Genomic DNA, 12,308 nt, shown 5'->3' with positions numbered 1-12,308 from the left:
TCATTCCTTCAGAAAGCTTACTACAACATTTACTTAATTCCTTCTGCATGCACACTGTATGTTTAATTATTTGAGCATTGCTATTGGTCAAACGATTTAATGCTCTGGTGTAAGTGTGCATGCTAGACATTAATCTCAAGTGCCTATTGCAATTGGCAATGTTCTGTGCTTGTATTGCTTCACACATGGTTTCCATAGCTGTTGCCATGCGGTCCAGTTTATTACATGACGCCATATGTGCACTTTCAATTACCTTTGTCAATTGACTTAGACTGTTACTCATGGCAGTGATGTCTTGACTGATATGATTGAGTTTGCCCTTCATTACCCTTATATCTTTCCCTTGCAGCCTTTGGACTTTGAGGAGCTTCATTTCTACTTCTCTGGCATGGCACTCATCTTGTGAGGATGATCTCTGGTTTGCTGAACGTGCCCTTCTTCTATAAAACGACAACTTATCTGTGTCTTTTGATTTGAAGTGATTTAAACAGTTTGCTGTTTATTTTCGTGTGCATTGGGCTCTTCTTCAGTGTCTGAGTCTGGTAGTTGCTGTACTCTTTTCCTTGTTTTTTTTTTTTGCACAGTGGGTGATGAAGTCATTTTGTGCTGATGTGTTCTCCAATTCAGTATTGATAGTGTTGTCCAGATCAATTGTTTCACCTTCCTTTTCATTTTATAAGAATAAAAAAAATGTATGTAATGTTTACTTTCCTATTTTTGAAAATTTGGGTCTATTGACAAAATGTACATTTGATTTCAAATAAACATCCATTATGCTTGCAAACGTACACTGACAATTGTGATGTTTAATTTTGCCTTTGGAAATCATATTTCTCAGAATGTACCTTTTCATATGGTAAGAAAACTACATCTCCCATAATGCATTGCTTCATTGCCATACAATGACTATTTGACCACCCTCTTTATATGTACTTAAGGTTATATGCTGGGGATTGTTTAAATCCTTCTTTGAAGATTAAAAAGGCTTCTGCACTTTAACACATATTTACAAAAAAATAATTATGAATATAACACACTTACCTTGCGATGTGCCAGCATGCTCAGAGGTGTCTATGTCAATCACTCCAATGACTGCTTCAGTGACAAGGGTCCCCTCAACCATGTCCTCCAGGCGGGTATTTGCTCTATCCTTTGGGGTGCCACCACCAGTTTTTTTTGCACTTTTAATCCTGTTAGCAATTTTTTCTTTGGCACGACTGCGTAAATAATACCAGCGTTTCTGGAGATTGGTGATGTCTCGTGGGCAACCCCCACAGCATTAACTTTTGATTGGATTGCCAGCCACAGTCTTCTCTTCACTCCTTCAGGGACCTTAAGGGAATCTTTGCCAAAAAGTTGATCATGCCTCAAACTGACCTCTTCTATAAAAAAATCTCCAGCTGCTGGTCACTAAACTTTATTTTCCTTTTTCTGGCATGCAGGTCTTCTACAGCACTTTCAGTAGCAATTTCTCCTTCAAGGGCACACCAAAAACACTCCACCTCTTGCTGCAAGCAGAGCTCCAACTGCCAAAAGCCACTCCTGCAGTTTGAACTAGGCTTCAGGTGTGTGTAATCAGTCTCTTGGCTTCCTGGGTGAGTCGTCATTGAAATGCATGAAATTGCGAATTCGTACTTAAAAAATCACATTTTTCTTGCGATTCGGTAAAGATTGCGATTTTTACCGTATCGCTAAAAAAATGCAAAAAAAATGATGCATTGCATTTTGAGATTCTTTATTTGCGATTCGCTATTTTTCGCAAATAAAGAATCGCAAATTCTTACAATGATGCATGTGAGTGTAGGTTTGTGTAATCAGTCTCCTGGCTTCCTGGGTGTGTTGTCATTGAAATGCATGAAATTGCAAATTCGCAATTTGCGAAATCGCAAATTGCGAATTCACACTTAAAAAATCGCATTTTTCCTGCAATTCGGTAAAAATTGCGAATTTTACCGAATCGCTAAAAAAATGCAAAAGCAAAAAAAATGATGCATTGCATTTTGCGATTCTTTATTTGTGATTCTCTATTTTTCGCAAATAAAGAATCGCAAATTCTTACAATGATGCATGTGGGTGTAGGTGTGTGAGTTTGCGAACGCGGGTATGACTGAGACTGCTGTGTGTTTGTGTGTAACTAAATGTGATTCAGAGAGTGTAAAATAGGCATTTAAGTGTGTAAGGGGGCAAATGTGTGTATGAAAGGGGACAAATGCATTTCAAATGTTTTCAGTGTGTGTGAAATGTGTGTTAACAGTCTGTCTCCATCTTTTCTAGAGATCATTTTGTGATTTTTGTGATGATGTGAAATTTTTGGTATTTCTTTAAGAAAATGACAGGTATGTGAACAAATGATGCAGCAGGTTTACCATTAAGAAGACAGATGTGGTGGCGGGGGAGCAAAGAAATGTACATGGAGAGCCGAGCCCTGGAAATGTGTGCAATGTAAATCACCCAACAAACATAATGTAAAATAGGATAAAGTCTCTTCAAAATTAAAAAAGCATATTTCTTTAACATGTGGTAGCTTTGACATTAATAAGTCACATTATAGGTTAAGTGAGGTATAATGAAGAAAAAAGGAGATTTGTAAAACTAAATATTTGCCTAAGATCACAGAGTTTGGTTAAGCAGGGAAGGTGGGATAAATCCAGGTTTTCTTGTTTTACTTTGTACACATCAGCCACTAAATGGGTATCTATTTGTTTCTCCTTTTTACGCCAAACGTTAATGTTTAGTTTTTAAATTTGTGCATAAGGGTACAGCGATCGGAGCAGGCAGGAGCCACATGAAATTATGGCTCATTTTGGGCTCGAGGTTCCTAGAGAACTGAGGTTCCGTGAATTCTGAAACCGTAATATAAAGGTCATGGTTTTGTTACAAATTTGATAGTAGCGAATCGTAACTAGTGTGTGCAGCATGTACGAGTGATTTCGCCATGTTAAACCGATGGCTTCACTGTGTATTCATGGATTTTGTTCTGAACCCTCGGGTTCCATTTTGTGTACGGCAGCCATTTTGTGGTTGCCCTCACATAGGCCGATGACTGCAGCCGAGCGAGTCTTTTGGTACACGTTCAAGTTAGCTGACTCCTAGGTGACCTGAGCGAACTGACCCCGTTGCCTGAAGCTAGCCTTGCTAAGCCAGTTTCTTGTCTGGTAGTTGATCGAGATTAGGATCAAAGAGCAGGACATTGCTGAATTTATGGCACACACACACACCCTTCTATCTTGCTTCTCATCTGTTTCTGTTCCTTCTTTTATGGTCTATTTATGATATGGGTTGTGGTCTCTTATTATGGGTTTGCTCGGGATGTTCGAGCAAGAATGTTGGACTTTCCTGTGTAATTAATGGTGGGCTGGACAACTGAAAAGTGGGTTTGTCGATATGCGATACCTTTTGTAAAGTTTCTTTGGATTGGACAATTCGTAAATAATGGGTGTTTGTTAGGAATGTGATTTTTGGCATAAAAGACGATGTTTCGCTCTACGAAAATTGAGCAGTTTCTGACAAACCTACTTGTGTCGTACTTCGTAGACTTCTGTTCCTGGTTGCACCCAATAAATTTGATCTTTGACGCCACCGAGAACTATCCTGTGTCTCTGTATTCTAGGACAGGGGAATCCGAAGACTTTGGGCATGTCCCTGGCACCGCTGGGTTCTAAAACCCGGTTCTTCAGTTGGCGCCCAACATGGAGCGACTTCAGTGGTACCGGTCCAAGCCTGAAGATCGTGAGGAGCTTCGTGAGAACATTCTGGAGGAAGGCCAACCACCTCATCGACCCCTGTATGTCGTCGTGGTCCGAAGGTTTTTGCTGCGAGGCTTCCCGCTTTCCGACGGCTATGAGGGACTGCTGCCCTGACTGTCGCCCTGTCTTGGACCCTTTTCTTGATGCTTTGTAAAGCGAGACGATAGACGGGTCTTCTGGTGACGTGACTGATACCTCAGTTAAGTATAAGTGGGTCGCTCCCAGTCCTTAGTCCTTTGTTCTTTGGTTCTTTGAGTCCTTAGTTTGAGTCCTTAGTTTTTGGGTTTCCTTGGATCTTTGATTTGATACTTGCAAGTACCAAAGCCGAGGGACTTGTATATTTATGAGACTATCATGTTTTGATAATCCCTTGAAGTTTGAAGCTAGACTAGTGAGCGAAGATGCCTGGTCTTAGCAGACTTGGAAAGATATTTGGTTGTTGTAGTTGTAACAGGGATTCCCGATTGGAGGATTCGTGTCCGATACCCCCGGTTGGAATTCCGACTTATGAGCTCTATTTTAAACATGGTGTGGGTCCTATTATGTTTAATGAAGTATGGGTAAAATACACTAGGAAATACAGTGTTCTAAAATGGCCCCAATATGGTAGTTATGACACAGAGATCTTAGATAATTTAGAAGTTAAACTATTTAACGAGAAAGCCCTGACGGCAATGTTTGACTCTTTCCGCCTCTGGCGTAAGAAAGCCAAACAGAAAGCGATTAAAGAAGCGAAAAAGAATAAAAGAGAGAAGGGTATATCGATAATGCAGGCTTCTATACAGTTTAAAGATAATGAAGAAGAACTAGCGAGTGAGCCGTTGCATAGGCAACATAAAATGGCCATCATAAGTGTTATCCAGCTTTGTCACCTCTCTTGCGAGATGCTAAGGAGGACCCTGAAAAGGATCCTTTGATGTCGCATTTATTAAGTTCACCACCCCCTTATGTGCAGAGTGCTACGGCACCCCCGCAACCTTTAGTTGCGCAACCTCCAGTTGTTGTGCCTCCTGTTGTTGTACAGCCGCCAGCTCCTCTTCAGCTGGTTTCTTCTCCTACGGCGCAGCCTCCTCTAGGGCCGCCGACTTTGCTAACAGTTCGGCCTCAAACTCCTACAACTTTTTCTCCTGTACTTGCTACTCCTTCTGCTACTACTCCTACGTTTGTTTCGTCTCAGCCTACTTTGTCTCCTGTCCTTATGACAAATTCTCCTTCTGTTCAGCAGAGAATGACTGATACTGTTACTGGTCTTTTTCTCCTTTCTTTGGGTCATTGAGTGTGACCCCTGTTTCTATGCGTAAACAGTTGCATAGTCAGTTGCCTGGTCCCGAAGAGCGGGCAGTGTTGGACCAGTTGGCTCGTAAATGAGTTATTTACTCTTCGAGATATGATTTAGAATCGGTTATGGATGTCTTCCGTCAATGGGAAGCTCCGAAGCAGAGGTATGTCTTCGACATCATGTGTACTTTCCTCCGTGAGGAATGGGAAGATGGTGAATTGGGTCAGACTCCGTCAGAGTTGTTTCGTGTACAGTCCGAGTTTGCAAAGGGAACAATAGTGGGTCTCGACGTTGAGAGAGCAGTTGTGACGTTTTCGCTTAGGAGTGAGCGTCCTTCTCAGTCGTTATATGAGCCTGATTCTTCTGTCAGGAGGGAAGCGTTACAGTATCCAATGAGAGAGGTTCCGCCAGTTTGGAGAGCAGGAGACGCAACCACTCAGCCACCTATTTTGCCTCATTTTCAGCGTGTTTGGGTACATTGTCCGTGGAAGAGAGCTGAAGTTTTGGCTCTTAAACAAACTCTACCTGATCCCCGAAAGAATCCTGCAGGGTATTATAATGAGTTGTCTCAGACAGCTGATGCGTGCATTATGAATTTGGCCGATATAGACATGTTGTTTGGTAATGTGGTTCCTCAACCCTTATGGGCAAAGATTCGTCACGAGAATCATTCGGCAAAGTTAGGTGATACGTGGGTTAATATTGTTGCTACAGATGGTCGACAGGTAGGTGGAACTAAACCTGAACCTTTAGTTGCGGAATTACCTGGTAGAATTATTACGTTGATGCAAACTATGATGCCTACTATGCGAGTGAATTGGGATAAATTGTCTGCATGCAAACAGAAGAAAGATGAAAGTGTGTCTGATTTCTTCACTAGGTTTAAAGAGACGTTTATGGATCATAGTGGTCAAGACATGAGTACGGAAGGTGGTCAAAGGTTGTTCGTAGATAAGTTTGTTCATAACTTGCTTCCCGAGTTGTGTAGTAAGCTGAAGGATTCAGAGAGTTCATGGGCTGTTTCTTCGTCTGCCCAGATATTGGCTACTGCACAATATTATGAGAATAGGGATAAGAATGAGAAAGAGAAGGTAGAGAGAAAGACTAAAGATTTGGAGATGAAGGTTCTTTTGCAACAAGCGTATCCGCCTCGTTATAATCAGCGTGAGTTTCAGCAACCTCAGCAGTTTCAGAGATGATCTCAAAGGTCCGAGTCTTTTCAACAGCGTGTTCCTGTAGGCCCTAATCAGTGTGCGTATTGTAGAGAGGAAGGACACTTTAAGAGTAGTTGTCTGGTTCTGTTACAGTGTACGAATGATGTGTCTGGTGCGAGAGGTCGAGGTATTCAGCAAGCTTTTAGAGGTAGAGGACGTGGTGTGTTCCCCCAGAATGCACGATCCTTTCCTCCACAGAATACGATGAATTGCTTTGATCAGCAGAATGTTGCGTCTGGTAGATCGACTCAGTACTATGCTGACGACTATTATGTTGAGAGTGAGCATGCCGACGGTAATGATTGCTAGGACAGCCATAGACAAAGAGAGGGAGTTGTTTCAGTTCCAGGAGATCAGAGTGGACCCTATGTTGAAGTGATTACATCAGGTGTGTCAGAGCCTTTTCTGTTGGATACTGGTGCTGCAAAGAGTTCTATCATGCACTCTAAACTCCCTGGCGCACCTTTGTCTGGCTTGACAAATGTTTCAGTAGGTTTTTCTGGTGCCCCATTTCATAATCCAGTTTCTAGTCCCTTGTCTCTTTCGGTTGGACCTTGTGAATTGGAAGCACCCCTCATTTTGACGACAGGTTGTGGTGAGAATTTGTTGGGTTTGGATTTGTTGGAGAGGTTACATGCAACATTGCATTGTTCTCCTTCAGGAGTACAGCTTACATTGGGTGAGAAGGTGATTTCTCCGATGTATTTGTCTAAAGATCGGCTTCCACCGAAATTGTGTTCTCTCCCTGATACTCTTTGGGCTACTGGTCCTAATGATGTGGGTCTCCTCGAGATTCCACCTTATGTAGTGACGCTTGAAGCGAATGTCCAATTGCCACGTATTCCTCAATACAGGATTTCTAGTGATGGTGAAAGAGCGCTTTTAGCGATTATCTATGATTTGATTGAGAAAGGTGTGATTGAAGAAACGAGAGGTAATGTGTGTAATAGTCCGATTTTGCCTGTTCTGAAACGTACTGACTCTTCACAACCGCCTGTGTATAGGTTTGTGATCGATATTCGTTAGGTGAATAAGATTGTTGTGCCACAGTTTCCTGTTGTTCCGGATATTACTGCTTTGCTGACTATGATTCCTGCTTCAGCTACTTGGTTTTCGGTGATTGATCTGAAGAATGCTTTCTTCAGCCTCCCGATTGCCGAGGAGATTAGAGATATTTTTGGCTTCTCTTTAGGAGGCCTAAGTTTCCGGTTCAAGCGCGCACCTCAAGGTTATTGTGAAAGTCCCTCCATCTATAGTCAGGCTTTGAAAACACAGCTTGATACGATTGTCTTGCCTGATGGTGCTGCTCTTATTCAGTATGTCGACGATTTGTTAGTTGCTGCTGATGATGAAGAAACCTGTAAAGAAGCTATTCTTTCCTTGTTGTGACATTTGTCTGATTTTCATCATAAAGTGTCACTTTCGAAGTTGCAGTACTGTCGACAAGAAGTGACCTACTTAGGTCATCTCTTATCGAAGGAGGGAAGAAGGTTGACCCCAGAACGAATTCAAGCAATTGCGAAAATGAATGTGCCGACTACACAGAGAGAAGTGCGTGCTTTCTTGGGTATTACTTCGTACTGTAGACAATGGATTCCGAATTTTTCCTTGCTTGCAAAGCCTTTGCTAGCACTTACTCTTAAGGATACTCCGAATCCTCTTCCTTGGTCTGATGAATGTCAGAAGAGTTTTTCTGAATTGCGTGATGCATTGTGTTCGGCTCCTGTGTTGGGTACTCCCGATTACAGTAAGCCTTTTACACTCTATGTCCACGAGAGAGAGGGATGTGCGTTGTCAGTTTTGACTCAGCAGTTTGGCGATAGACAGCGTCCATGTGCGTATTTCTCGTCGACTTTAGATCCGGTAGCTAGAGCGTTGCCGAGTTGTTTGAGAGTTACAGCAGCAACAACTGTTTCTATTCGACAGTCTGCTGGGTTGGTAATGAATAATATGTTGATTGTGATGGTTCCACATGCAGTGGATACTTTGTTAAACAGGACTAAGACACAGCACTTGACTAGTGCTCGATTGTCAGGTTACGAGTTGATGCGTTTGGCGAGTCATCTATACTACTATTATAAAGAGAGAACTTGCACCTTTAGGCAAGGTAAACTCGGGAACTACAGCGCCAATCTACACACCCAAGACATCTTAGAAAACCTCAGGGCAAGCAGAAGGACATAGGCTACATAAAAATAAAAATAAAACGTTTTTTAAAATATTAATAAATTTAAAAAAGTAGTCCCTTGCAACTAGCGCCGGCCGCGATGTCTGCGTGAGGGGAGGAGCGGCGTTTACCAAAACCAGGAAGAGCAGACGACATGAGCGACGTCTGCGTGAGGGGAGGAGCGGCAGAACCAGGAAGAGCGGAGGACAACAGCGCCGGTAGGAGCTGCGAGAACCGGAGGAGCAGTGGCAGTGAGAGGTACGTGGCTGGGGCGGGAGGCGGGAGGGAGTCGGCGGGTGCACCGCGCAGGCTGCTACCTAATTTAAAACTAATGTTTATGGAGTCCGGGCGGGAGGCGGGAGGCAGGGCGGGCGGGGGGGCTACTACTTAACTTAATTCGAGTCTGGGCGGGAGGCAGGGGCGGGAGGGAGTCGGCGGGTGCAACCCTCGAGAACCAGCTCCCTTCTGCCCCAGGCAACGCTGGGGCGGGCTGCTAGTGTGCATATAAAGCGATGCAACACGTTGAATCCAGCTACGTTGTTGTCAATTTCCGTAGAGATGGATGTTCAGGAACAGCATGATTGCTTCCTTAGGACAGAGGAAGCAACAAAGGGTAGGATAGACCTTAAAGATACTCCTCTTGTGAAGTCTGATGGTACCTTATGGGTAGAAGGTTCATGCTTTAAGCTTCCGAATGGTGATACCACTGCAGCATATGCGGTTACGACTTTGCATACGATTGTTGAAGCTGCACGTATTCCACAGAATTCAGCTCAAACAGCAGAATTGATTGCATGTGTGTTGTCGAAAGGAAAGAGAGTGACTGTGTATATCGATAGCCATTATGTGTTTGGAGTTGCCCATAGTTTTGGGCGTTTGTGGAAAGAATGTGGGTTCTTAACATCGCACGGTACAAAGATACAGCATGGGCAGTTGGTGAATGAGCATCTTGAGTCACTTACGTTACTGATGCATGTTGAGATTGTGAAATGCAGTGCACACAAGGTTACCAATGACGTTGGTCGTGTTAATGCGTTTGCGGATGAAGTTGCGAAAGAGACGGCGAAAGATGTGACGAGTCGAATGTATGTTGCGGGTCCAGCAAGATGGGTCCCGGATAGAGGAATGTGTGAAGATACGATAGAGAGTGTGAAATCAATTCAGGCTGAAGGTACTGAGAAAGAATTGAGTGTATGGAGAGAGATTACGGGAAAATTGGATTCGACTGGTTGTTGGATTGAGTTGTCAGAGCATCAGCGATGGTTGTTACCTGATGCGTATGTGCTTGCCGTAGTTACAATGGCGCATGGAATGGCTCCCATTAGTGCGAAAGGGATTTGTGAGTTGTTGACTCCAGTATGGCAGAATGCTGGAATTTCTAAGTGTGCGGAGAATCTGGTCAAGAATTGTATGGTTTGTCTGATGTATAATCCTGGTAAGGGAACTCCAACTCCAGCAGGTCACTTTGCACCTGCCACGTACATGTTCGAGGTGTTGCAATTGGATTTTATCCATATGGAGAGATGCAATAACTTAAAGTACGTCCTTGTAGTTGTTTGTGCCTTTTCGAGATGGATAGAAGCATACCCCCTGAAAGATAATACTGCTTGTCCACTGCTAAAGCCTTACTCAAGGAATTCTTCCCGAGGTATGGATTGCCGAGAATGGTGTGGAGTGATAAAGGAAGTGAATTTGTGGGTCGAGTCATGAAGACAGTATGTGAAGGTTTAGGAATCCGTCAGAAGTTCCACGCTGCAAACACCCCCAATCAGCTGGTCTAGTGGAGTGTTATAATGGCACATTTAAATTGAAACTTGCCAAGATTCAGGCGAGCTCTGGTCTCCAATGGCCCGATGCTTTGCCATTGGCACTTTTGTCAACTAGAACTACAGTGCATTCTCGAGTGGGCATTAGCCCATACAAGATTGTTTTTGGTCGCCCGGCAAACATATGGGGAGTGCTGAGGCCGACCAAGTTTAGTGAGATCGAATATCCTGTGCTGATTGACTATTTGTATGATTTGACGGCTAAATTGCGTGTCTTACACCAACAGGTTCACAATACACTTCCACAAGCATCTGAAGATCCAGGACATGCCATTGATCCTGGCTCGTGGGTTCTGATCCGAAATTTCCAGCGGACAAAGAATGATCATCCCCGCTGGACCGCCCCCATCAAGTTTTGTTGTCAACGCGTACCCCAGTGAGAGTCCACGGGAAGAAGAACTGGATCCACAGCGTACATTGTAAGAGGGTTTCTCTGCTTCTGCCGTATGACCAGTGGGTCCAGGAGGGTGTTGGTAATTCATAGACTGAGACTGTGCCACGTTTTGTCCCATTCAGTGATGCGCGTTTAGTTGGGACAAGTTCTGAGCGTGAGGACGACGATATTTTACTAGCAGCTGTATCTTCTCCTCTGAAACTAGACACTACTGAACCTCAGCTTTTATTCCGGAGTCAGAGGGAGCCTGGTAAAGGCCGCTACAATTTGAGACCTAGATCTATGGACAAATAAAAAGAAACACAATTTTCCTTTGCTGCTTTTTGACAATTCTGCACTCTCTCAACCAGAAAGCTGTTTTGATCTATTTTCCTTTTTTGAACCGCCATCCGGGTTCAGCTGTAGAGTCGTGGTGCAAAGACTTGAGTGTGCAACCGGGTAGACACAAGGTCGACGGTTCTGGGTGGTTTAGGGAACTCCCTGGACTGGCAGAAGCACTCTTGAGTAGAAGAGAACCAACCGCCGCAAACAGCACGTTAGAGGATGGAGTTTTTTGAGATCGAGAGAGTTGTTGAAGAAATGAACTTTAAGAGAAAACTGTGTAGCTTGATGAATAGGAAATGTTTTTTGATAACGTGTCTCTTAATGCTACTTAGTATGATGATGTTTTTGGTGGGATATGTTGTTTTCTCTTTTCAAGTGACGTTTGCACCCACCACACAGCCTATGTCTTTTCCTACTATTTCTTCGCATTCTTTTCATCCTTTGCCTGAACATGAGTCTATTAGAAGATTGGAATTTGCTAATAACTCCTTTGTACAACTTTTGCATCAGTATCAGTTAGTAGTGAATACCACTAATTGTTGGGTGTGTGGACTTATGCCTCATACTACGGATAAAGGTATCCCTTATCTGGTTCTGCCATTCAGTTATAATGGTTCTGTGTGGGCGTATAGGATGATGTTCATTTATGCCCATGAAGTTTATCCTGTGTGTTCCATGAAAGATATGTATGTATGTATGTATTTAATGCTTGTTAAGCGTGACTGTCACCCAAAAGGGTATCCTGGCGCTGAGACCATATCTAACCATCAGGTGAGGTAAGCTACATTGCTTTTGGGAACAGGTAGGTCTTGAGATCCCTTTGGAACGAAGACAAATCATGGCTACTCCTCAAAGCCAGAGGTAAAGTATTCCATAACGTGGCGGCCGTAAAACTAAAAGCGCAGCCGCCCATCCTCACTCTGTTTATCCTGGGAATCCTCACCAGGAACGCAGAGGAGGATCTCAAAATTCTGGCAGCTTGATACCAGGAAAAAAGATTTTGAAGTGGTATTGGTCCTGGTCCATGGAGAGCCCTGAATACAAGACAAAGAGCTTTAAAAGCGATCCCCTGCTGGACCTGTAGCCAATGAAGGTCGGCTAAAGCTGCAGATGAAGAAGCAGACCGTGGCCGAGACAAAGCCAATTTAGCAGCCATGCTCTGAATCCTTTGCAACTTTAGGATCAAGATCTTGGGGGCTCCCAGAAGTAGTGCGTTGCAGTAGTCTAACCTACTGAGAATAGAACTACGCACTACCTCTGCTCTGGCTTCCCGAGGGAGTATTGGCAGGATTTTACGTAGGGCACGAAGCAGGCCCATACATGTCGCTGCCGTCCTGTTTACAGAGGCATCGAGCTGT

General features: G+C 43.7%; 1 protein-coding gene across 1 annotated transcript in view; it reads left to right on the top strand.

Annotated features, from left to right (window-relative positions):
- SFSWAP (splicing factor SWAP) overlaps nt 1-406 on the top strand; it is a 125,461-nt gene extending 125,055 nt beyond the window's left edge. The window contains exon 5 of the mRNA XM_086944686.1: nt 350-406. Coding sequence (XP_086800812.1) covers nt 350-406 — 57 coding nt within the window. The remainder of the gene's footprint in view (nt 1-349) is intronic.
- The last annotated feature ends 11,902 nt before the right edge of the window (nt 407-12,308 follow it).

The sequence above is a fragment of the Lissotriton vulgaris genome, chromosome 11, assembly GCF_964263255.1.
Source record: "Lissotriton vulgaris chromosome 11, aLisVul1.2, whole genome shotgun sequence".
NCBI lineage: Eukaryota > Metazoa > Chordata > Amphibia > Caudata > Salamandridae > Lissotriton > Lissotriton vulgaris.
Note: the sequence above shows the minus strand (reverse complement) of the source record. Positions and strands in the feature narration are given on the sequence as shown.